We start from the raw sequence: 27,417 nt of genomic DNA on the forward strand, positions 1-27,417 counted from the left end.
GACACACACTGAGGTACCCAACCCAAGGCACAAGAAATCACTAGTGGGTTACTGGCAGGACAGAGCAGAGTTTAGAAGGAAGGAGTCTCTTGTAGTTAGACGGAGAGAAAGGGTTAAGGTCCTCAGACCTAAGGGGAGAAACCAGAGTTGGGAGAATGTGGCTCCCTGGCCAGTCGCCAGCTCCCAGCCATCTTCCCTGCAACTCCTGAGTTCGCGACCCCGCCCCCACCAATCCCAACCAATGAGGAAGTCCTCCACGGCGTCTCGTTGCCAGGCAACCGAGTTGGCCCCGGCCTTGCAGTTAGCCGATTTTCTCTCCCTAGCGTTGGGAACCTGAGCCTCACACTGGGGCCGCCTTAAGATAGGGATCCGGGGGCCCCTCTGTGGGCTCCCTTCAGACTTTATCAGTGGAGTTTTATTTTTTTTACTTCATATTTTATTTTCGTTTATAAGAGAGAAAGACATCCCCTTCCAAAGAGAGGGAACACTCATGAAAGTTTGTGACTTTCTAAGAAGTGAATAATTCCAAGCTTGCCTGATTCTACCCAGTCTGGACCTCCTTTTCCTGTTTATGGGAAACCCAGATGACCTGCCTCCTTATTCCTGGGTCAGAAGCCTCTTTGGAGTCTGTGTAATTGGCATTGGAAATCAGGGAGAAATTGCTGGAACCTCTCACACCAGTGGCTGCTGAAGTAGAAGATTCTGGGGGGGAACCTCTCTTTAGGGGGCACAGGCCACACCTGAGGGATTTCCAAGATGACCAAAATACCAGCCACCAAGAAGGTGCAAAGCGTCCCCAACGCAGGGGCCCTCTGGCCCTTTTATGCCTCAGAACATCTAACACAGGTAGGTCTCCCCTCTCTGCCAAAACCAATCATGTTTTCAAGACCAAGTGATATAGGAATTAGCCTTCAGGCCAACAAGAGACAGGGGAAGAGAGGAGTCATGGTGTAATTAAATTGTCGAGACACATCCCTGTTGCTATCAATGGTTGGTTTCTCGTAAAGAATGAAAACGCCAGCCAGAACACTGAGCTGGGCCATCCTATTAGCCAGTAATTCCAAAATGATAGAATAAATCAGCAGTGACAGTGTAGAACATCAGAAAAAAATTAAGATGAATTGTAGGTTTGCCATTGCAGAAATTATTTTCAGAGATCCACTGGGCTCGGGGTACGTGCACATCCTCTCTCTTATGGAAAGAATGCGAAGTCAAACTTTCGGTTTTGAAGCTTGACTTTGCTACTCGCAAACTGTTGACATAAGATAAGTTGCTTAGCATCCCTGAGCCTTTATTTCCTTGTGTCTGCAAAGTGACAACAGGAATTTCAACTAGGCAGAAACAGTGTTAAGACTAAGGAGATGTGGAAATTGGTTAACATGATCCAAACACTTGATAATGTGTTTATGTGACATGAAATACTGCTGTTGACTTGAAAAAAAAAATCATGAATATGTATGTAATGGCCACAGTCAAGTGTTTCTGTTTTCAAAGGATCATAACTGGGTAGGCCAGTTCTGTCTTTGGTAACTGTGTCTTTGTTATTGTATCTGCAAACCTGTATATCACCACTGATTGACTGGGATAGGTGAACAGTGGGAGAGGGGGTCACAGGCAACCCCGGCCCACCGTGGGGTATCTTATGGCTCAGAACCCTGCCCCAGGAAGGAGGGCCTGGGGAGAAGTCAGTGCACAAAGGAGAGCTTAAAACTCACCCATGGTTATGTGGTGGCCCAAAGTGCTCCTGAGCTGCTACCTTCCAAGAATTACCACATCTGTATGCACCCCCCATTGTTCTGCTCTCTCAGTGAGCTCACTCTGCAAGATGCAGTTCTCATCTATATCCTTTCATCTCAAAAGGCTACACAGAAGTTCCATCCAGAGCAGTCCTCTCGGGGACTGAACTTCCTTAGCAGGGGCTGGGAGAGGGGGTGAGGAGAATGAGTGAGGTGGACTTTTCAGAAGTAGAGGGGGTGTGGGCAGTGGACCCAAACAGCCTGGGTTTGAGCCCTGGATCTGCCTCTTAGCAGCCCTGTGGACATTGGGCAACTTGCAGAACATCTCTGCTTCAGTGTTACCATCTGTCAGAGGTGGGTATGGTTATGCCTTCTCATGAGATCGCTGGTGAGCATTAAATGATCTATCTGAAGCTCCTAGAACAGTTCTTGACACACAGTGAACACTCCTTAGAACTTAGTTATATTGTTATTTCATTCATTTGGCAAACATTTATTGAACCTGTTATGTGCTAACCACCTGCTCTTGTAACAAATGGGACTTGCCTTTAAAAATTTCGTAATCTATAGTGTGTATGTTTGGGATGGGAAGTGGGAGATAAGAAACAGATAATTGTAATGCAAAGTGAAAAGCATCATTGGGTGTTGTGAGAATGCAGAGGACAGCTAACTCGGACGTGTGTGTGTGTGTGTGTGTGTGTGCGCGCGCACGTGTGTGTCAGATTTGCGGAGGGGAGAACCCATGTATCCAAGTAAATGCAGTAGAGTTTTCCATCTTGGGACAGAGAGATGAGAAAAGTAGAGGGAGGTACAGAGGTTGGAATGACCATGTCTTTCTTGGAAGAGGGTTGGTGGAACCAGGAAGGTCAAGAAAAGGGAAGAAGGTTTCCAGGGAACTGTTGGGTAAACTAAGACTTTAGGCACAAAAGCTTCATTGAAATCCCGCTGCCCCTGCCCCACTTTCTAGGAAATAATGAAGACTCTAGGGTGTCACTGGCTCACATCTGAATTATCATACTTGTAGAAATTGCAACATTTTAGAGCTACCGTAAAGCATTGGTTACCCTAAGCGAGGTTAACTAGAATGTGCCAAGCCACAAAGAAAATATGTACAAATTGGGATCGACTTATGGTGCCAAACCCAATCAAACCAATAATAATTGCAGTGACGTTAATAACAATGGTAATAGTCGGCACGTCTTGAGTATTTACCATGTGCCAGGTCCTAAGCTAGATCTTTCAGAACCATCTACAACACATCAGGGTGAACTGTTACCTCCTCACAAGATAGATGGCAACGTGGAAGCCCAGGGAAGATAGGTCCCTTATCCAAGGACACTGGCCAGAAGGGAACAGATTTGAACTTGGATCTTTCTCCAGGGTTCCAGCGCTCCCCGCCTCCCCACGCTAATCAGGCAGTGACAGAGGTTAGCATACACCACAAGGGTATACAAAATGAAGGTTAAGTGTGGGCCCTGGCTTCAGATAACTTTCGGGTTTATTTGGGGGGCAGAGGGTGACATATAGACAAAGCATAACAAATGCCAGGCAGCCAGGTAAGTGTCTAATGAGGAGTGACTGAGGAAGGATCTGGTTTCTCAGAGGAGAAGGATGAGGCCACACTGGGCTGCATGGTAATACGTAATACCACTGACTACGGGTCCACCATGCTCTAGTGTAATGACATGCAGAGACCTACCCCCCCGAAAAGGGTCCTGAAGCCCTCCGAAGCTAGGTATTTTCCTTCTCACAGAATGGAAGTTGCTATGTCATAACTAATGTTACAGTGACACCCTGCCTCGCCCAGTGTCTTCCTGTAGTGTTTAAAAATATGAATAATATATGCAAATCCTCTGCTTGAATGGCTTTTGTTGAGGAAACCTTGTAGCTCACCCTTACATGGGGCTCCCTAATCTTTTAGGGAGTTCCTTGTCCCTTTGTTTTTCAAGGAAGCAGAAGAGAAGTTTAATGGGATTAGCCATGGGAAGGGAGGGAGCAGGGCATGTGCAGATTACCGTGGACACACATTTTCTTCCCTGAAAGGGAGCTAAAAGAAGAAGGGCACTTAGCACACACCCCTCCACGTTGCAGAATGGAAATGCAGAAATGGCATTTTGGCAAAAACGATTAAGTTGTGGAATCCTTTAGACAAGCTCTGTCTCTTGGTGCCTGAAGTGTCTACCTCGCTGAGATTAAACACCCAGCGGGAAAAGAAGGATCCCTAATTTGGGCAGATCCTGAAACAGCCAGTAATCATCCTGGGCACTCTACTCCTATCATAGCTTAGTGACTTAAAGAGACGTTTCTTCAGCAAACAACATGAGCTCAAACCCCGACTTTGCCACTTACCAGGTTGTGTGGCCTTGAACAAATCAGTTTTCTGAGCCTCAGTTTCACGGGGATGTCGCATTTTATCTAATCTAAGACGCCTTCCATTTCAAGAGGTGTCGTAATTTTGTTTTGTGCCACTAAGAAAGAAAACTCTACTGATTAAACTATAACCTACTTTCCATTATAAGATGTGCCCCAGTTTCAGAGTTGCTAAAATGTGAAAATAAAATGTGCATCTCAGAATAGATGAAACAGCTAAAAATGCTCCCCTGTCATAGGGTGTTGTGGGGATTAGATGAGCTCATGTGGGCAAAGCTCTTAGAACAGAGCCTGGCACAGAGTAAATACCATGAAATGTTAGCCATGATGGCTTTTGTTTCATCCTCTATCGGCTCTAGGATAGAGGGGTTGTTATTAACCCCCTTTTGCACCTGGGTAGACTGAGGCTGGAAGAGCCCCAGGGTCTGGTTCTCTGCTGAGAAGGGAGAAGGGGGCAAATGAAGCAGAATCCCAGGTATAGAGAGTATTGCTTGGCCCAAGCTTGGCCCAAGCATCTCTGCCCGCCCCTCCACTCCCTATCGTCTTACCTCCGCCTCTGCACCCCCCCCCCCAACCCTGTGATGAGAACAGAAACGCCCAGAGAAGGTCTCAGGAGTCCAGCCCAGGGTACACCCGGGCGGGCTGCCTGGAATCAGAAAAGGAGAACTAACATGTTTTAGAAAGAGATCCCCCAACAAGAGAAACCTGGACTTTCCACAGAAGACGTTTCCAGCTGCAAACATGAAATGATTTTCCCCCTTGTCCAGACGGGGGGCACTGTGGCCTGTAGAGGTAAGTGGCGACTCATCACCCCTCTTTGTTGGAAGTGGGCTCAGCGCTGGGTGATTTCTCTGGCCTCTAATCACAGAGACCACGCCCCCTGCCCTGAATCACTGATTGCGATGGAAAAAAAAAAAACAAAACAAAACAGAAAACAAAACAAAAAACAAAAAACAAAACCAAAATAGAATAAAAGCTCTCATGACCACTTGAGATTCAATTCTGAAGAATCCCACCAGCTGCGCCTTCATTTTTACACGACTCATGGCTTAGGCCAGGGAAATACCAACCAGTCCTTTTCTCTCTCCAAGGGATTCTTCTGGCTCCATTGTTATATGCAGGAGACAGTTGCAGAATTCAAGTTGCTTTGTTGTGTTGTTTCTCTTTCTGCCCCAATGCCGATGCTACAGACTGGTAATGCCTGCCTTGGTGAATCTTGCTGTGTCTAATTGCAGGTCAATGTGACAGTGAGTTCCCCTCCAGGATAAATTGTGGGGAAGGTGCGTGTTCATTACCTCCTGACACAGGAAGAGAGATAGGCACTTTCTTTGTGCTGGACAAAATGAAGCAAGCTCTTTGTCTCAGCTGCAAAGAGGCAACTGCTCAGTGTGGGGAAGGGGTGGGGAGGGCGGAAGAAACACAGCCAAGAGTCTAGTTGATGTGATATTAGCTTAGTGACTAGATAGGAGCTCTGCCTTGGAGGTCATACAAAGGTGCGCTCAAATCCCCTCTCTGACAGTCTCAAGTAGGAGGTTCTGTGAAATGGGCTGAATTATAATAGGGTCTTCTGCATCGATGTTTTGGCAGGTTTAAATAAAATAATGCATGTGAAATACTGAGCACGATATCAGGACACAGTTAGCCCTCCCCCGACCCTGTAAGGGATGGCGGTAGTTATTACCAGTGCCCCCCTCTGTCCTCCGACTGGACGGGAGTGCCACCATCGCCACTTTGAAGACGCGGTCAGCCCAGATATGAAGTCTGGAGGAAGCTGACAAGTCACGCACTGGGGCCATCATTAGTGAGGCTAAGTGCCAGCTTAAGGGTAGAAGGGAAGAAGTGGGTCTAGGGATAATTTTTAGAACTGGCATGAGAGTATATCTGCATGAAGGATGAGGTGCCTTGCAGGAGAAAATTTGTTCTGGTGGCAGAAACGCACGACCCAGTTAAAAACCCTGGTTGTAGAAAAGGAGGTGTCTCTATAGTTTGCATTTCTTGGATTTAACTCTCAGCCCAAGCCCATTACTCATGTTTGAATCCCATGGAGAACCAGAAAGAAGTGAGGAAAAAAAAAAAAAAGGAAAACTCTATGTATCAATTAGGATCATTTTGGGCTATAAGTAAGAGAAAAACTGAAAAGCAGTGACATAAACAAATATGAACTTATTTTTCTCATGTAAGAAATCTGGAGGTGAATGCCTACTGGTATTGGTTCAGAAGCTTGCTAATTAATGCAGGAACTGGCAGGTCTTTTCCCCTCATGGTCATAGAATGGCTGCCCCAGCTCCAGGTGTCCCATTCCTACCCCAGCAGAAAGAGGTAAAAGTGGAGATTGTGGGTTACTACCTTTGTCCCTTTTATGAGGCAAATGAAGGCTTTCCAAGAACTTTCCTATTTTCCTCTTATGCTCCATTTGCCAGAACAGTGTCGCCTGCCTTTTCTAACTGCAAGAATGGCTGGGAGGGGCGCCTAGGTGGCTCAGTTGGTTAAGCATCTGACTTCAGCTCAGGTCATGATCTCAGGGCTCGAGCCCCCCCCTCGGAGCTTGGAGCCCGCTTCGGATTCTGTGTCTCCTTCTCTCTCTGCCCCTCCCCTACTCTCACTCTGTCTCTCTCAAAGGCAAATAAACATTAAAAAAAAATCTTTTTAATGAATAAACATTTAAAAATTAAAAAAGAATGGCTGGGAAAGTGTGTATCTAGCAGCATGGAAAGCAGGGGCAAAGGAGAGATGAAAGAATGGGAAATAGGTATCGGTTGGAGTAATCAGCAGTGGGTGTGAATCACAAATGATTTCCCAAAAACTCAGATACTGGTGGACCCAAGCAATCCAGTGACTGTGAGGCTCTGGGGGCAGGGGAAGGGTAGAGGCCCTCAACGGAAGAATTCGTTCCTTCAAGGAGTATTTGTATATGCCAACCATGATGCTAGGTGTTGGGGATACAGAAGTGAAAAGAGGCAATCATATGGGACACCTTCTGGAAACTCTGAAAAAACATATACTTACAAGAATAACAGGAAGAGAGAGAGTTGGGACAGCAGAACCTGTGCCATTGTTGTCACTATGACTCCCATCTGGTTCGCTGTTTGAGGGAGGGGAGCTTGAGGAAACTCCAGTTAGACAAGTCTTTACACATCTGTGGAAGGAGCCCTGTCCTCAACCCCCTATCAACATCCCCCCCCCCACTGCAGCCTCCAAATACTCAGCTGTGAGCTGTTAAATTCAGAAGCTGCTGCAGAATCCATGCAGGGTTGGGTGGTAAGTAAGCACTTACATGAAATCTGACAGAAGCCAATTAAACCTTTCTTGGACTGAATAAACCAACATATTTTTCTCGGAGATCTTTCTGACAGCTACATTCAAAATCATAATGGTTGGTAATGGGATACCTTCTATCCTGAGATGGTGGCATTTTTCCCTTCTAAATTCCTGTTTTCAAACTCTGCTCAGAAAATTTCTTGCAGGGCTCAATTTCGATCGAATGTATTTCTGCCTAAATTGGAATTTATGCAATCGCTAGTTTTATTTAATAACTTGAGAATTAGTCACGTCTGGCAATCGGCTTGCATGTCCAGAAGTGCCTCGGGGTTTCTGGGTATCACAAAGTGAGAAGATTATACTGCTGGGATGGTTTCTGGGGTGGGTTCAGCATTGTCAGCGGCTTGAAGAGGTTCATGGTAGCTCAGTGGTAGAAAAGACAGAATAATGTCCCACAGTAGCCTGGTTACATGGGCAGGGTCACCTTCCGGGGTGTATATTTGACACCTACCATGACAGATGCTTAGGGGGTCAGACCTGGGGACTTCTCTCAAGGAACTCACAATTCCACTGGAGAACCAATTCATAAACATCCATGAATCAAGACAGCAAAAAAAAAGTACCAAAAAGAGGGGTACCTGGGTGGCTCAGTTGGTTAAGCATCCAACTTCGGCTCAGGTCATGATATCATGGTTTGTGGGTCTGAACCCCATGTCAGGCTCTGTGCTGACAGCTTGGAGCCTGGAGCCTGCTGCAGATTCTGTTTCCCTCTCTCTCTGCCCCTCCCCAGCTCGCACTCTCTCTCTCTCTCTTTCTCTCAAAAATAAACATTAAAAAAAATTGTTTTAAAAATTAAAAAAAAAAGAAGTACCAAAAAGAAAAGCAAAAAGTATATAGGAGCTTGGAGATAGAAACAAATTCTATCATGGGAAGAAATGCACAGAGAAGCTATCTGGTCTGAATCCTCAACATTGGCTGGAAAGAGGTTGAGTAATACGAGACACTAAACCAAAGCTAGAATTTTTCTTCTTTTTAATTTGTTTAAAAAAATTTTTTTAAGTTTATTAATTTTGAGAGAGAGACAGCACAAATGGGGGAGGGGCAGAGATAGAGAGGGAGAGAGAGAATCCCAAGCAGGCTCTGTGCTGCCACTGCAGAGCCTGATGCAGGGCTTGAACTCACAAAACTTGAGATCATGACCCGAGCCAAAACCAAGAGTTGGACACTTAACCGATGGAGCCATCCAGGCGCCCCTAGAATTTATTTTCTAATAAGGGTGGAAGCAAGACAGAGTACTACTATGCTTCCCCAAGGAGCATGTTCTTTCTGGAACCCTGTATGATGAAATGCTCTCCCTCAGAGCTCCAGTAGGCAAACCGTTGCATACTCTCCCTCTTCATACATAAAGTTACCCAAGTTTCTATCCCAGGGCAGTTGTCAAATTAGAGAAGATTTTGCTCCATGAATTTTCGCTAAAGCTTTCAATAACCAGAAAGGTCCAATGTGTTGTTTCTTTCAAGGCTTTGAACTTCAGCAGAGCAGGGTTTCTCCATCTTGGCACTGTTGACATTTGGGGCCGATGAGCTGTCCTGTGCATTGGAGAATGTTGAGTAGCATCCCTGGCCTCTGTCCCTTCCATGTCAGTAGCAACCCCTTCCCCAAGTTGTGACAACCAAACATGTGCCCAGGTCTTGCCGAATGTCCCCTAAGGGGCAAGATTATCCCCGGTAGAGAGCCATGGCAGTGGAAGACTGCTGCAGTCCTGAACATCTTTCCCCAGCTGAATGCTTCTCTGATGATGCAACATTCCCCATTTAAATAAGTGATGCCATTGTGTACCAGTTGTTCAGGCAGAAACCCAAGCCTCCTCTTTGACCCCTCCCTCCTCCTCATCCCTTATGTCCAACCAGCTGCCTCAGGGCAGGTGTTCTTCCCTTATTACCTTCAACTTGACCTTCTTCCAACCCATTCTCTTTCAATGCAAGTATGATATTGCCACCCCACTCGATAGAACAATCAAGTGGCCCTCCAATGCGCTTAAAATGAAGATTAATATCTATAATGGCGTTTAAAAGGTTCTGCAGGATCAGGTCCCTGCCAACTTTCCCTTCCTCAGCTCTCATTATGTGGCCCCTACTCAGAAGCCAAACTGGTTTTTGAATGTACCATCTCCTTTATCTTCTTCCTCCTTCTAAAATGTCCCCTACCCTTTCCCCCCTGGTTTTCCATGACAAGATGTTTCCAGAGCTCTGGACAGTGGTGGGACGGGCATGGCTGGCTTCCAATCCCAGCTCTTCCCACTACCTGGTCAAATCACTTAACCTCTCTGGTTTCTTCACATTCATCTACAGAACCAGGAAATCTAACCTCCCAGTTTTAGGTCTCCCTCCTTCCATGGGACGCTAGGGAGCAAATAATGGCTCCCACTTACTGAGCATTTGAAGTGCATCAGGTTCTTAGCATAAGTTATTAAAATAATCCCTCATATCATGGGCAGATGCCATCATTACCCTTATTTGTAAAGAGAAGGAAACTGAGGTGTGGAAAGGTTTTGTAATTTGCTCCAAGACACCCAGAAAAGTAGTTGGTGTCATTAGGATTTGAATTCAGGACTGATGAACTGGAGAGACCCTGTGCCCTTAAGATAAGCCTGTTGACTGCAGTAACAATGAGCAGTAAGTAAACAAATATCTCTCCAAAAGGGGCATCTGTTGGTTCTTTTTTATGAAGAGTATATTCAGAAGTATCTGACAGAAAAAAAGGAAAGTGACAATTTTAGCTGTAGGCAATGCAAACAAGAATGTGACTGTGCCCGTGACCACAGACAAGGACATTTGCATTTTCTTGAGCTCTTGCTAAAATATGCTAGTGAGCTTTTCTGGAAGAGAAACACAGCAAAGGATGGAGTCGGGGCGGCGGGTGGGGGGGGGATCCCTGTATGTGGCTGAGGCTCTTCTTTCTAAATAATGTTTATTTCGATGAAGATTTACAAGCCATTTCTAATTAAAGCCACATTTCTAAGAAAGGCATATTTTGATCCTGGGTCAATACACTTCCAAGACCTGCTAGAATGGACAACAGGCCCAGCTAATGAGGAATGAGGTTCTGGGTTGTAGGTGGCTGAGATGTTGATAATTGTAAACAGCTTAATTGGGTTGAATAATTTGGGCAAATATCTAGTTAAATGGATTCAGTCTGAATCCAAGCTCTGACCCACTGAATTTTTTATTTTCTACAAAAAAAAAAAAATACTCTGCATCATAATTGCCTGTTTATTTGTTCAACCCCACCACGAGACTTGGAGCTTTGTGAGGGAAAGGACCATGCCTTGCTCACAATTCCATCCCCAGAGACTACTGCAATGCCTGACAATGGATGGAAGTTCAGTATTCTTTAGTGTCAAGATCAAGGATAATTCCAGGTACTGAGTACCTGGATTCCCTCAGGTAACTGTAAATCCATTTGGACAAGGGCCACAAATGTTTTAGTCCCTAGCATGTGTGTGTGCGCCTCACAAATTCGGATACCATTCTAGTACTTGCTATGTGTGTGACCTTGGACAAGTTACACTCTGGTGGCTCAGTTTCCTTTTCTCACGTGTGGAAATAACAACAGTTCCTGTTTTGTAGGGTTGTTGGGAGCCTCAATGGGGTAATGCTCAGAAAAGCCCCTGGCTATGTCGTAAGCCCCTTTTTTAGTAAGTGCTCATTAAATGCTATCTTTTCATATTTCCACTTGGGGATCAAAGCCATTGGCTCCCAAATATCAAGGATTAAAACATTTAAATACTGACATTTCCAAAAACGATGACTCTCACGATGATCGTCTTTATGCATTCAGGAAAAGGCAGCCAAAAGAGTAACATGACTAAAATGCTGCATTTCCGAGGGCCCTTGAAGAAAATGCCCACAAGGCAATTAGCGCCTGACTGTTGCCTGTGTTGTTATTGCTTATTAGCTGATCCCATCTTCTACTAATCAAACTGCTTCTTCGATATTTTTAGACCTTTTACAAGAGGCCTTTCAAAACTCAGGAAGCAAAACTTGTTGACAGGTACCAAGGAATTTGAGCTATGAATGTGACATCTGCCTAGGGATGGAAATGGAATGGAAAAATGGCGGGCATGGGGAGCATTCTCTGCAGGGTCCATGGAAAGTACAGTAGGCAGCTTGGATGATTCTTTAGCCTTAACTAGCCCTCTTCACCTTTTCCTTCCATGCCTCAAACCAACAAATCACCCTCCTTGTCCCCCTTTTCTGCAGTGCCAGGGCTTGAGATTTAAATTGTCTCAATAAAGGGCAATTCTTGACTTCCCCAGACAAACTCATATCTTAGCATGACTGACTTAGCACCTGGGCCATGAATTATCCAGGACTTAAAGCCTGCTGCTGCTTGCCTGCTCTGTGACCTTAGGCTATCTGCTTCACTTCTCTGATGCTACCTTTTCTTAAATGTGATCAAATCTTGTGAAGATTCAAGATATGTCCATAAAAACTGGGTCCAGAATAATAGCTGAGGTTGATTTATGATTAATACCATTCAACCTTTTGGTGCCTTCTGTACATCCCAACTGCCCCCATATCCTGTTGTGTGTAATGGCAACGTCAGTGTGTGTGTGTGTGTGTGTGAGTGTGTGTGTGCGCGTGTGTTTGATGATGTCATATTGAGAAAGAAATCTACCTCCTCATGAATCATTTTTTTTCAAGGTTGTCTTGGGGATAGCAAAATTGAAGTATGTTTTTGTATCCTCCATGGGGTTAAAAATGACAGTGATGTTTTAAAATTAAACAAATGGCACATTATATAGTTGTGATGATAATAATAGAAATAATAACCAATAACCAATGACATTACTGGTTGAGTACTTCCTATGTGTCATGCTCCATGCCAAGTTCTTATGTGAATTATCCAATCCCATCCACTCAACAATGCTAAGAGGTGGGCACTACTTACCCCATTGTGCAGGTGAGCAAACTGAGGCTAAGAGAAGTTAAGTAACTTGGCCAGAGTCCCACGGCTAGTGGTCCATCAGCTATTGGAACCCAAGTCGGGTCAGACTGCAAAGCCCCTATTCTTAACCATTATGTATTACTTTGTAAAATAAGCCTGACTTTTTCTGAGGGTGGATGGGTTGAGGAAAAATACGTCCCCATTCTCAAAAGAAGAGCATTGAAGAAGGAAAACCACCTACGTGGAGGGGCTTTGGGGAAGTAGAAAAAATACTGACTGCATCTCACAGGCTTCTCACTTCTAGTTTGTCCTCATCGGGCAAGGTCAAAGTCCAGGGGGTGTTTCAAGGATGCTCCAGTCACCCTAGAAGTGCTTGAAGTCAGCAACTAACATGCACTGTACTGAGCTCTCCCGTCTCCCCATCCCACTGCCAAAACCCTCACAAAGCCTCCGCCCCATCTTTTGTAACGCCAGCATTACGAGAGCAACCTGTCCATTGAATGAAGCTTGGGATCTAATCAAAACACGAAGTTATTTTTGCACCTCCCCACCCCTGCCCAACGATTTTCAGCAGGGGAAGCTTTTCTCCAGCCCCGGCATAAAGACGATGTTTCCAATGCCTTTTCCGCTTGCCCTTGGGAGGTAGCCAGCATCGTGGTCTCTCCAAGCCACAAGACACAGTCATGATTCAGAAATTAAAGGCATGGATCCTAGGTATTAATGTATTAAGCAACACTTCAACCTTCCTTCAAGGAGAAGAGTGTGCTTCCTCTCCTGCCTGTTAAGGATGGCTTAGGACGGCTTCCTGCAGGCCACCTGCCCCCAGGGAGGACAGTGTGAAGCATGCCCCTTCCTTTACCCACAGAGGTGCCCCTCTCCCCTTAGCATTCTGTGTTGGCTGGGAGGAAAAGTAGGGAGCATGGGAAAGATCTCACAGGGATTCTTTCTAGGACCTAGCAGGTGTCTAAAGCTGGTTCTTTTCTCCTGTAGGCACTTCTGCTGGCTCTTTGGAAGTTCTTTACTGCAGCCTTCTAAATGATTCCAGCTCTCCACCCATGGTCTATTGGAGGCACTCCCTTCAGATTCCAGTTTACCAGTAGTCTGCTCCACCTGGACTCCTGACCCCGGAGTCTCCTGGGCTTCTGGTGGGAATTATTGTCAGCAGAACCCCAGGGTGATATTCCTGCCTGGGGTGTCCCATCTGGTGCTCAGGTTTCACGCACGCTTGACACACCATCAAAAACAAGCACCACTTGCTAACCCAGCCCCAGTCCCAGGAGCACTCCCTAGCCTGCCTCTGTCCTTGGGATTTTCCAGGAAAGGGCCAGGGACCAGCCCGCCAGTCCCCCACCTGCAGGGAATCTACACTCTAAGCTCCTGAGCATTCCCACCAATTGCTCATTTGGGTTTGAAGTGAAAGATGACGCATCCTCCTCCCTTTGGGGTCAGGATTCAAAGCATCCCAGCATGTGTTGTTGAAGAAATCCCTTCCAGAAATCCCTCTCTCCCTTTCCACTCTCTGCTTTTACATTCTCAAAGTGGATAAGGATCGAGGGACCCATTCTCCCACAGCTACCTCAAAGATTCCTTCACGGTGGTCTTTCTCTCTTTCATTTGGAGTGTGATGCCCAAGGTATCTCAGCTCCCCGGCCTATACTATCCTACCTGTTAGTCCATCTTGCTATCCTGCCAGGTACTGAGGGTTCACAGTGTGCCAGGCAATTTGCAAACATTATCTTGAGGTCATACGGCAAGCCTGAGAGGGAAGTGTTACCACCTCCGTTTCACAGGTAAGAAAAATGAGGAGGCTCAGACAACAAAAGGTGACTCGGGTGATCGAGAGGCTGAGACTCAAACCCAGGCCAGTCTTGCTCCAAAGCCCGTTTTGTCCTCTCCGCTGCAGGCCCAGAGCTATTAATATCCACTGGGATGGGGACCCGGCTTCATCCTCAAGTCTCCAAATTCAGTTCCAGACCACACTGCTACAGCCCATCCTCCTTGTCACCAAAGTCTTTCTGGGTTCATCAGAAGTTACAGGAGCTTCCTGGGGGAGAATGTCACATTGCCCACAGAAGTCACATCAAATGCAGCCGTCTCATGGTTACTCACAAAACAAAGTGTCCTTTTTCTTCCTTTTTGATATTAGAACATGGTCCTACTGCAAACTGACTTGAAAGGAAGCCAGACTCTATTGTTCCTTGCTTGCCTGTGAAGGATGATAGCCACGTCTGGCACCTAAAGGACCCGAATTTAATCCAAGGTAGGGCCCTCAATGAAGGGGCGGGGATGGTGGTCAGAGGTCAGATACCCCCCGAAGCAGCCAGCCCCAATTCAGAGAAAATCAAAAACCGCCACTCCCCAGAAAGTAGTTATTTCTCTGCAAGTTTGGAAGCTGTGGGTCTCTGTCTCTCTCTACCCACCCCCGTCCTCTTCCCTCACTCTCTTCTTTGTATCGTAACACTGACACAATATTTGTTAGCTCTTCCTATGCTTCCTTTTAGCTTTGTTAATTCTTATAACAATTTCATGTGTTTAAAAAGAGAAAAAGAGGGGCGCTTGGGTGGCTCAGTTGGTTAAGCATCCGACTTCGGCTCAGGTCAAGATCTCGTGGTTCGTGAGCTCGAGCCCCGCGTGGGGCTCTGTGCTGACAATTTGGAGCCTGCTTGGGATTCTCTCTCCCCCTCTCTCTGGCCCTTCCCTCCCCACCTCAATTCATGTGTGCTCTCTCTTTCTCTCTCAAAATACATAAACTTAAAAAGAGAGGGGAGGGGGGAGAAAAGCCCTAGACAGCCTGGCCACTTGGATACCAGGGGAAGGCAGCATTTCAGACCAATTGCTAACCCATCCAAGCCTGCCGACTCACGGTTTCGTTAATGTTCTTTCGTCAGCCCTGGATTGCAGGGATTGTAATGGAACTTGTTCTGTAATTGTGTACTTTAGGTAAATAGATCGTTGGATAAGATTGATAACAGAGCGGCCCAGGTAATGTTTTAAACCGAAAGCAGAAGAGTATGAGGGTGTCTCCAGCTGTAAATGACAGGACCACAATTCATGCTGTGTCGGTTAAGGGTGTGTAGGGCTTTTTCAGCATAAATCACCGTTTTCTGAAGCTTGGCTTTTCTGCGTTAACAAAGAAAAAGGAGCTTTCTTTCCAGCTAGACACAGAGCACAGGGCTTCAGGCAAATAGGGGGTTTGTTTTGATAATGAACTTGATATCCAGTTATAACTCATTAATATAGACCACGCGATGTCATCGCAGCTAATTCCTTCATTTTACAAAGCCTGGATCTCAACAAAGCATATTATTGGCCCCAAATGAATTTTAAAAAATGAATAGATGACACAAAGGCCCAGCGGGTTCAAGGCAGAAACGGTACAGCCGTGTGGAAAGCGTGAATTTACCAGCGGGCTGTTGCTGCTGATTCAGTCAGGGTCACCAAGCACTCAGACATCGTCTTTGTTTTCACACAGAGGTAGATTTCAGGCCAACAGAACCCAGGCCAAAGAATTCCTTCTATAGGTTCAGGAAGCAGAACAATCCAGACCAACAGATCCCCTAGTTCTGAGAAATTTTAAAGATGAGGAGCTATCACTTAGAACCACAGAGTCCTAGAGAAAGCTCAAAGGGCATCTATCCAGTTGTCTATCTAAAGCAGGAGAAATGTGATTGTAACATTGCTGGCTCTGGAGTCTGCCTGACGTAGGATGAGCCCCAGTCTGCTACTGCCCAGCTGTATGACTTGGGCAAATCACCTTTTGCTCCAAGCCTCAGTTTTGTTATTGGCAAAATGGGAATACAGGCAGTCCCTACATTTAGGATCCTGATAATTAGGTAGCCAGAGTATCCTGGTCTCCCTGGGAGAGGGCTGACCAGAGGTGGGTGTAGTACTTAGATGTGGTCTGATCTATATTATCTTCCTAGTTGCTGATAAAAATGCTGAGTGGGTCCAGGCAGATACTCAGGGCTTATTAAAACACGACAGGGGTGCCTGGGTGGCTCAGTTGGTTAAGCGTCCGACTTCAGCTCAGGTCATGATCTCACAGCTCGTGAGTTCGAGCCCTGCATCAGGCTCTGTGCTGATAGCTCAGAGTCTGGAGCCTGCTTTGGATTCTGTGTCTCCCTCTCTCTCTGCCCCTCCCCCACTCACACTCTTATGTGTGTGTCTCTCTCTTTAAAAAATAAGTAAAACGTTTAAAAAAAAACAAAAAACAAAGACAGATTAGGAACTTCTTTGCTTCAGGAAGCTTCCTCTGGCTGTCTCCCTTGTCTCCTCCCTCCCCAACTCCACAGTCATAGCTCCTATCTCACATCTGCTCATGAGCCTCGTGTCGCCACCAACAGAGAGGGTCACTGAAGCAGGGACCGCCATTAATACTCTTTGAATTGACCGATTCATTCAACAACTATTTGCAGCACATCTGTTATGTGCCAGCCTCGTGGAAGACAATAAATATTTGTTGAATAAATTACTTCGAGATCTGCCCCAAGGAGACGACCTATTATCTCCTTGTACATCCGCTTGCTCTGAACAATACAAATCCTATTTTAAAATGTATTGCTCTTGGTATATATACATTTTTACGTTTCCACTCATTCTGGCCTTTAGCTTTTCTGGCAATATTCTAGAAGTCTGTCCACTTCCGGGAATGTGCCCTCCCTGCCATCTTTGGTGAAATTTCTTTGACTCTCTAGCTCACTGGTGCTTTATAGAAGACTAGGTTTCCTTAAACGCTGCCCCCTTGCTTGGTTATCAGAACTTTGCTTACTTATTCATTTCATTTCACTCCTATTCATTCTTTCTTTTTCATTTCATTCAAAATTCATTTTCCGGAGTCCCCCCCACCCATCTAGCGCCGTGTTTCTTTCTAAAAGAGCCTTTGGCCACGAGTCCCTATGAACCTTTTCATCAGATTTTTTAGAACATCTCTCTCTAAAGTCTAGTGCAGAACATGACCAGAATTCTCTTCCTTCACAGTACAATATCACCCCCAAGATACATACACTGTGGTCAACTTTCCCCAAAGTTTCCTCCTTTGTTGGTTTCTGGTCCATTTTTCACTTTATTCCTGTGTCTGTCCAGAGATTAAATTCCTGGCAATGCAAATGGCAATTATATCAGATGCTTCACCGTGGGTTTGTAACAAAGGCCTGAAGAACTGGCCTCTCGCAGTTGCAATATCTTGCGTCAGGACCAATTTTGGAGTTTCTAGCATTCACCTGTGTGTTCTGAAGTCTTTCCCACTATTAAATTTTTTCCAAAATCGTTTTATTCTCACCCAAATACTTTAAAAGAAAACCACCTTTTATTGAAGTATAAGATATACATCTAGGATCCACTGCCAGGTGTGGGGGAAACTGGCACTTTCGAACAGTGAGGGCGGGAGTGACAATCTGTACATTTTTGGAGCATGGTTTTAAATACATTAAGATTCTTTATTTAGCCATTTCACTTTTAGGTACTGACCACACAAAAATGTTCCTATAAGTACTGTTCTCAAGAATACCTACAAGTAGGGGCACCTGGGTAGCTCAGTGGATTAAGTGGCCGACTCTTGATTTAGGCTCAGATCGTGATCTCACAGGTTTGTGAGATCAAGCCCCACATCTGGCTCCATACTGTCAGCCTGGAGCCTTTTTTGGGATTCTCTCTCTCCCTCTTTTTCTGTCCCTCCCTGACTTGCACCCTCTCTCTCAAAAATAAATCAACGAATATTTAAAATGAAAAAATATACATACAATCAAAATATGTATACAAAAAATATTTAAAATATGCATACATTCTTGAATATAGGTATATGCATATGTTCAAGAAATGTATATGTTCTTGAGTATACACACACGTACACACACACACACACAAAAGATGCTTATCATGGTTATATTTTGTCAGAAATATTGTGGTTGCCAGTGACAAAAAAACCTCCTCAAACTTGCACAAGCAAACAAGAAGGTGAAGAGGTATTAGAGATTCACATTACAGAAAACTCTAGAGAATATGGCTTTAGGGGATTGAGCAGGATCTGGGAGCTTACACACAAAGTCATCAGGAATCTGCCTCATATATTCACTGGCCTCATTTCCATCCAGGCTGATTTTATTCTAATGCAAAAGCTCTCCATTGTGTGTCAAAATGGCCATCAGCAGCTCCAGGCTCAAATCCTTCTGGCTTAATAACAGAAGGAAAAAAGAAGCTTCTCTTTCCAAAATGAACCATCAAGAGTCCCATCCCTGAATTATCCACTTGGATATTGCCCACCCCTGGAGTTGACAGAACTGGGGTCACCGACACCTGAACCTCAGGCACTGAGAGTGGGGGAAGGGTAAGTTCTTGAGAAGAAAATCCAGATGCTTTGATCCAAAGAAGGCAACCCAAATGCTGAAAAGGCAAAAAACAGAACATGTCTACTCCAACAGCATCAGTATTATTTTTAAAACTGAGGACAAGCTAAAATCTGCATCGATAGGAGAGTCAAATAAGGTCATGTACATGCATGCTATGGAATATTATGCAGCCACTAAAACAAATAAAGTAGATCCATATGTACAGACATGGAAAGATGGCCATTATGTGTATATATATAGTTTGGTGGAGGGCAAAGGTGAGTGCTGTATGTACATTTCAATGAGTGTGACCATGTGATTTCTTGTCCAAACTGGAACTTATCAGGGTGAAAGGAGGGGATATAATTAATTACACTGGGACAACATATATAATTGGAGATTGTCCTGGGAAAACACACATGAACAGTGGCCAGGATTATAATCCCGTATTTGTTAAAATTTCTGTATATCTATGTCTGTATATTTATCTACGTGTGTGTGTGTGTGTGTGTGTGTGTGTGTGTGTGTGTGTGTGTAATTTGCCTTTATTTAATAAAGATTTGGAGGTTGGGTGCCTGGCTGGCTCAGTTGGTAAAAGAATGCTACTCTTGATCTTGGGGGAGTCGTGAGTTCTTCGAGCCCTACACTGGGTGTAGAGCTTACTTTAAAAAAAAAGGCCTTACTTAAAAAAATATATGAGAAGGGTAAAAGTGGGGGGGTATTTTATTTTATTTGTTGAGGTATAAATTACATGCAGTAAACTGTTCAAATCTTAAATTGCAGCTCAGTTAAATTTTACCTATCTATATGCCTGTGTAACCACCACCTCAATCAAGATAGGAAATGTGCCCATCATCCCAGAAGATTCCCTCAAGTCTCTTCCTTATCAATGCTGCCCTCACTCAGAAGCAACGGCTCTCCTAACTTCTTTCACCAGAGATTGGTTTTGCCCATTCTTGGACATCATATCATGAAACCATAGGGCATGTTCTCTCTTACTTCTGACTGCTTTTGCTACCATTACACCTGTGAAATTTATCAGTGGTTCATTCTTTTTTTTATTGGTGGGTAATGTTTCATTGTTTGCGTACACTATAACTTATTTAAATGCTGTACCATTGATGGACATATAGGGTGGTTCCAGTTTGGGGCTATTATGAATAAACCTGCTTGGACATTCCTTTACATCTTTCATGTGAACATATATTATATGTTCCATATAATAAAACCATATATTAATGGTTCCAAATTCTTGCAGGCATTGCTGGGTCACAGAATAGGGGTATACTTAGTTTTATCAGAAATCACCAACATTCCAAGTGTCAGCCATGTAGGAGAGTTCCAGGTCCTCCACATCCTCATCGAAACAGCCTTTTTAATTTTAGCCTTTCTGGTAGATGGGTAGTGAGAGCTGACTATGTCTTCAGTTTACATTTCCCTGAGGAGTAATGATGTTGACCATCTTTTCTTATGTGTTGACTGGCCATTTGGATTCTTCTTTTGTAAACTACCTGAGTTTTCTCTCTCTTTTTTTTTTTCAATGGGTTATTTGTCTTTTTATTATTGATTTGTAGGAATTCTTTATATATCCTGGATATGAGTCTTTTGCCACATGTATGTATAAATCTCCATAGGCTCTTCTTATGTTTTTAACGGTGCCTACCCACTATGAGCAAGCATTCTTAATGAAGTCTAATTTATCAACGTTTTTGTATTATAATGGTTGCTTTTTTCTATATTTATATAAAGCCACAAGACATAGTTATTAATATTGCTTTAAACAGTCCATCTTCTACCAATGTGAACATGCATCTACTCTTTCTGGTCTCTATTATTTCCTGTGGATCCTTATTTCCATCTGAGGTCAATTTCCTCCAGCCTAGAGACTTGCTTTAGTATTTCTTGTGGTGCAGGATTGCTGGTGACAAATTCCCTCAGCTTTTGTGTGTTTGTAAAGCCATTATTTTGCTGTCATTTTTTGAAGGATATTTTTATTGGCTACAGAACTAGAGGTGGGAAGGATTTTTGTTTTTGCTTTTTAGGGCCCTAACGATGTCATTCCATTGTCTGATCGCTTTTATAATTTCTAGAAAGAAGGCTTCCCTCTCTGGAATTTTAGTCCATCTCCTCTTCTTTCATTTCCACAGCTTTTCAGGGTCTTTGAAAATATTATTTTTGTCATTTATCCTTTTATCTTCTTGTTGCAGTGAGAACAATCAGTTTCCACTAACTGGCGCATCAGCTCAGAAACTGAAGTCAACCTCTTACTGGGGAAAATTCAAGCTTGCTGCCCTTTTTCCTTCCTTCACTCGTTTTTTTGTCCATTTTTTCTTTCCTTCCATTTTTCCCTTTGTGTTTTTTGCTTCATTTATTTCTTAATCAACTTGTTGGAGTATAATGTACGTACAATAAAATGCAAACATTTTAAGTCTACAGTTCAACGAGATTTGACAAACGTAGGCAACCACATGACCACCCACCACCCCAGTTCAAACAGAGAGCAGTTCTATCATCTGGGAAAAGTCCCTCCTGCCACACTGGACTCAAGCCCTTCCTCCCACCTCAGTCCCAGGCAGCCACTGATATACCTTATCACTGTAGATGACTTTTGCCTGCTCTCAATTTCCCTATGAATTTAATCATAAAATACATAGTCTTCTATCTCTAGCTTTTCTTTAGTCAACATGTCTTTGACACTCAGCCATGTTGCTGGATATACCAGTAGTTTTCCCCTTGTCATTGTTGAATTGTATTCCATTGTATGAAAGTATCAAAGTGTATCCACTCTCTTGTTGATGGACATCTGAGTTGGTTCCGGTTTTTCTTCCTTTTTGAAATCTGCAATGCTATGAGTAATTTGCTAGTGCATCTCATAACTGACGCCCATCCTGGTGAACAGAGCAGAGTCCTGGCCCTTGTGTAAGCTTCAGCCTAGAGGACAGATCTGGGTGGGGCGAGTGATCTCAAGCATGATGAGTGTTGCAGAAAGGCCAAAGTAGGCTGCCACGGAGCAAACGTCAAGAACACCTAGTTTAGTCCAGGACTTCAGGAAAACCTCCCTGGAGAAACATTTGAGATGAGAATCAAGGATGGTGGGAGTGGAGGGGGAACACGGTGAACTTTGAGGCAGGGTCTGGGGTGTAAAAGAACACTCAGTGTACACAGGAGGCCAACGCAATTAGTGCATCACTGAAATCTACACAGTGACAGAGGCACTGCGATAGACATTTAAAAAAATATATTATTTCATTTAATCTCCGGAACAACTGCGGGAAGTATCTGAGTGCCATTTTACCAACGAGGAGACTGAGATTCAGGGAAATGAGATAACTTGTCCCAGATGACAAGTCAGTGGTAAACCAGGATTCAAATCCAGCTCCGTCTGGCTCCAACGCTCACGCTTCCCTCCTGACCTGAGATCAACCCTGGTTAGACTGAGTGCAGGGAAGATGGAGAGACAGGAGTAGATTAGAGAAAGACCCATGGACACTAAAAAATATATACATATTTATTAAGTAAATAAATGTCTAAGAAAAAAATCTTTAGCATATTGTTTGTATTTCCTCATTTGTATTTACTTAATTGCTTAAAAACAAACATCACTGCCATATTTATCAAATCCTATCCATTCTGCCCCACAATGTCGCATTATATAAGTGTAGACTTTGGTGGTGGTGATGGTGCGTGTGTGTGTGTGTGTGTGTGTGTGTGTGTGTGTTGGGTCAGAGGAAAGAGCTAGAAAAAAGTGGGATCAGAGAAACACCAAGAGGTGTTTACAAACTAAAGGGCAGAGAAATCTATCAGTTAACCAAAGTGGAATAAAATGGTATTGACAATTAATTTATATTCTTAGAAGCAGTGAGCAGAGAACGCTGCCTGGACAATGAAGGTGTCACTGGGAGCTTTCATTTTTGGTGTTGCCTGCATGTAATTTGTCCCCTTTTCACATAGAAATATGTGGTATTAACTGGGAGATGTGATTAGAATACTAGCAGAGGCTGACTTTCTTGGGAAACAGACAGGCGGGGGCCTAACAGCCGATGGAGATCAGAGACGGTCTCTCTCCAGTAAATTCACAAATTGCAGCCTGCTTAATAAGGGAAGGGCATTGGGGCCGACACTGCAGTGTTTAAAAGAACCATGCCTCAGGGTGCCTGGGTGGCTCAGTGGTTTGAGCGTCCGACTTCAGCTCAGGGCATGATCACTGGTCCACTAGTTTGAGCCCCGCGTCGAGCTCTGTGCTGACAGCTTGGAGCCTGGAGCCTGCTTCAGATTCTGTGTCTCCTTCTCTCTCTGCCCCTTCCCCTCTCATGCTCTGTCTCTGTCTCTCAAAAATGAATAAACGTTAAAAAAAAATATTTTTAACGAACCATGCCTCCCACCTGGCATCCCAGCCCCCCAGTAATAGAAATGGCTAAGACACACTGAGAGTTTACCTGCTATATGCAAACTGCATTGAGGTGTTTTGCATGAATTCATTCATTTCATCCCCAAACAAACATAGAAGGGATGTGATCCTATTATCCCCATTTTAGAGGAAAGAAAACTGAGGACACAGACATTTAATGACTTGGTCCAGAGTATGAAACCAGAAGCCCCTTCTGCTTTTCACCAAAGCCCTTGATTTTAAAACTTTGCTTTATCCAGGATCCACACCTCATAGAGGAGAGAGAGCACAGGTGGGACACAAGATGACAGGCACTCCCTGCTGGAAGGCCTGAGAAACCCCACTCCCATGGAGACAGAGAAATTGTGCTCTGGGGTTGGAGGGGGAAGGGTGATGCTCCAAGAGGAAATCCGAGCAGTCAGAGAGAATTGTAACATTCCCAGAATGCATGTGCCCATTCTCCTAATTTGATGGATAGGAAAACTGAGGTCCACAGCAAGGCCAGTGGGCATCATGTTTGTTTCTCACAAGAAATCCAGCCTTCAGGCACCCACAGGATCCCTGTAGGATCAAGGGGGGCCACCCCAGAAGGTGTCTCGTAGGTAATAATAGAAGTGATGGCAAACACTTCTATTGTGTGTGTCATGTGCCAGGCACTGTTCTAACTACTTTCACAAAGAGTAACTAATTTTTAAAATTTATTTATTTTGAGAGAGAGCAAGCAAGTGGGGGAGGGCAGAGAGAGAGGCAGAGAGAGAATCCCAAGCAGGCTCCACACTGTAGGCACAGAGCCCAACATGGGGCTCAGTCTCAAGATGGTGAGATCATGACCTGAGCCAAAAATCAGGAGTCAGACACTTAATCAACTGAGCCACCCAGGCGCCCCAAGATGAACTAATTTAGCTTCCATACACCCTAAAGGGTAGATACTGTTATCATCTATTTTACAGAAGAGGAAACTGAAGAACAGAAAGGTTAAGTGGCTTCTCTGAGGCCACATAGGTCCACGGTCCCACCCTCTGAATTAATTCCATCCCTCATCCTTCACATAACAGACTTTTACCTCTGCAGAAGGAGCTGTCAAGCTTTCCCTTCATTCCTCTGTGGAACACTCATGGCTTTCTTTCCCCACATGATAATCCTGCATCCTGGATTCCCCGCTGAACTCCACATTTGACAGATGGGAGCTTCGCACCTTTCCTTACTAATATGGAACGAGCACTCCATGTTAATGTCTGTGTGCAGGAGCTCAGGAGGCAGACCCGGATCTGAGTCCCAGGTGTGCCCTTCACCGTGACCTTCACGAAGCTTATGTGATGTACGGTTCAACATGTGAGCTCTGCTCAAATGCCCATCAGCTGACAGGGGGACAAACAAGATGGGGCATATGCACACAGTGGACTATTACTTGACCACAAAAAGGGAATGATGTACCGATCCATGCAACAATATGGATGAGCCTTGCAAAAGCCAGACCCAAAAGTACTCCTAGCATGTGATCCATTCATATGAAATTCCAGGAAAGGAAAATCTCTAGAGACAGAAAATAGGTTCCTGGTTTCCAGGGGTTGGGGAGATCGGTAGGATAATGGAGCGATACCTAAAGAGTTTCTTTCCGAGCTGATGAAAATGTTCTAACCTTGACCGTGGTGTCCGTTGCACAGATCAGTACATGTACTAAAACCACCATGAGAATGTGCACTTTAAACGGGTGAACTGGGTGGTATGTGAATTACATCTCAATAAAGCTGTTGACAGAGAAGAAATGAGGGAAGAGGAGGAGAAAGAAGGGGAGGAAGAAGAGGAGGAAGGGGGAGCTCTAGAGCCTGGGGTCAGATACCAGACCTACCTACCACTGTGTAGCTGTGCAGCCTCAGCTAGCTGCCTGGGCCTCCCTTTTCCTGTCTAGTAACAGCTGAGGACGGTGGTCAATGATACGAAAATGTTAAAATGTTTAGCAATCAATGATACGAAAATGTTAAAATGTTTAGCAATCGGCACAGCAAGGCCTCCAGACTCCTTAACCCTTTGGCTGCTGGATCATGAGGAGGTCCAGGGGCAGTGCAGGAGAGGACTGGGGTGGCCAGGGGTGGGGCACAGAGCATGAGTCCTTGCCAACCAAAGAAGAACTAGAGACTTCTGAGCTTAAAGTTTGTAACCATGAGAGAAACCGCAGGAAATTCAGTTTGTCATTAGCAGCCCCGGAAGCCGTGACTTGCAGGAATGCATCAGGGCGTCGGGAGCCCATCTCCTCCTGCCCTTTTGGAGCGCTGGTTTTCCAGCGTGGAGATTTCCATATAATTAACGCAGGTTCATAAATGTGCCCAACTTGGGTTTCCATGGAGACTCCCTGAGCTTAATTAACGCGGCCAGGGTTGCACACGGCTCCTGGGTTCAGGCTACCCTCCACTTACTCGCCATTTTATTTTTAATACCCCAAATTTAATAGGTGCTAATTATTTCTCCTCCTCCACTGGTGTCAGCCTGTTCCTTTTCCTCTTTCTTCTTCTTTCTTGCTTTTTGCTAATTAATACCTCTGGAGGAGGAAGAAGAGAGGAGGAAAGACAAAGCCTGTTCTCTTGGGCGAAGGAGGAGGAACCCCAACTGGCAGCTGCAGAACGAGGGACGTGAGGGATAAAAACCAGGCGGGCAGGTTTGTACAAGGACATGAAAATGCGACCGAGGCGTGCCCTTATTTGGGGCCTTCCTCACCTCTGCTTGGGGGAACGGACGCAGAATGGAGGCTGGTGAAGTCACTATATTTGGAGAGGAAGACGCTTGCAGTGTAGTTTTAGAAAGATTTACGGTTCGCAAAACTCCGAGGCTTATCTCCGACCCGTCTTTCCTGAAGTCCAGAAAGGGGTGAAAATTGCAAGCGGAGGCCTGACAAATTACATTTCCAGTTTCACCGGGTTAAAGAACACTTGTATCACATTGCATTTCTCGAATCTGCAGAGCAGGTGAGATTCAGAGAGCGGCGGGAGTTTAAAGCCAAACAAGTTATTGAAAGCTAGCGTAAGGTCCCTAGGAATCATTCTTGCCTGAGAAACAGTGACGTGTGGTGGTTAAGAATATGGCTTTATTGGCTGTGCAACCAGGGGCAAGTCACTTCACCTCTCTGAGCCTTAGCGTCCCCATCCATAAAATGAGGACAACAGTAATACCTTGAGGGTTTGTTATGAGGACAAATAGGTCACGTATTGAAACAGCATCTGGCAAGTTAAGTAATCGCCACCTAGTGTTAATTACCATCGTCCGCCACGGCCCTGGCACCTAGCACAGGGCCCAGCATAGAGTCGCTGCCAGTTGGTGATTGGGAAATGAATGAATGTGATCAAATGGGGGTCCAGAGCCCTGCCAAAGGAATCAGTAAGTGCCTCATTACCCACATTTGTTTCTTTCTTTTTAAAAAAAAACTCTGGGGGGCGCCTGGGTGGCTCAGTCGCTTAAGCGTCCGACTTCAGCTCAGGTCACGATCTCGTGGTCCGTGAGTTCGAGCCCTGCGTTGGGCTCTGGGCTGATGGCTCAGAGCCTAGAGCCTGCTTCAGGTTCTGTGTCTCCCTCTCTCTCTGCCCCTCCCCCATTCATGCTCTGTCTCTCTCTGTCTCAAAAATAAACAAACATTAAAAAAAAATTAAAAAATAAAAATAAAAAATAAAAAAAAAATTTAATGTTTATTTTTGAGAGAGAGAGAGAGAGAGAGAGAGAGAGACAGAATATGAGTGGGGGAGGGGCAGAGAGAGGAAGAGACACAGAATCTAAAGCAGGCTCCTAGCTGTCAGCACAGAGCCCCCCTTTTTTTTGTTTTTAATTTTTTCACTTTTGTCTCTTAATCTACTTCTTACAAGCAAGAATTTCAAATTTAAATGCCCTCAAGGACTAGGTAGGAAATACAAACGAGTAACTAGGCTTGCACACGAGGACACACATCTCTCTATCAAACACTAGGGAAGTCCTGGCCAGACCCTGCCTTGGGACTGTGTCAGAAACAGTGGTCACTCAACCTGTCCCAACCTGTCCCAAATCTTAGTCGCAGCCCCATCCCTGCACTCGAGACAATTCCAAACAACACAACCCATTTTTAATGGGTTCAGTTTCTCTCCAACCCACAGCATCCATAATGAATTAACGAAAGCATATCAAATACAATCACGCATTGTTGTTAAGTTCTTGGCAAAGTCACCAAACGTCAGGCAGTTGGCTAGGTCCGTGGTGCTGTCCACGTCTGGGACTGTGGCTTAAGTTGTCATAATAATGAATTGCCGTGCTCACTTAGGCTTGGGCACGGATCCAGGACATCATGTTGGGCTGAGAAGAGAATTACTTCTCAAAGGTGACACCTTGTACCTCATTTACAAGGCGACAATCCCAAACACACATCACAGTTGCATGG

General features: G+C 44.8%; 1 protein-coding gene across 2 annotated transcripts in view; it reads left to right on the forward strand.

Annotated features, from left to right (window-relative positions):
* Positions 1–316: 316 nt before the first annotated feature.
* The window catches only part of CCDC60 (coiled-coil domain containing 60), a 163,658-nt gene continuing 136,557 nt past the window's right edge, over positions 317–27,417 (forward strand). The window contains exons 1-2 of one of the 2 annotated variants that reach the window (XM_042962527.1): positions 759–846; positions 14,461–14,574. Coding sequence is in view for 1 of the 2 variants with exons in the window: in XM_042962526.1 (XP_042818460.1) it covers positions 757–846 (90 nt within the window). In the remaining variant the exon portion in view is untranslated. Of the gene's footprint in view, positions 847–14,460; positions 14,575–27,417 lie in introns of both variants that reach the window. The other variant, XM_042962526.1, reaches the window with a different exon arrangement.

This window comes from Panthera tigris, chromosome D3 (genome assembly GCF_018350195.1).
Source record: "Panthera tigris isolate Pti1 chromosome D3, P.tigris_Pti1_mat1.1, whole genome shotgun sequence".
Classification (NCBI taxonomy): domain Eukaryota; kingdom Metazoa; phylum Chordata; class Mammalia; order Carnivora; family Felidae; genus Panthera; species Panthera tigris.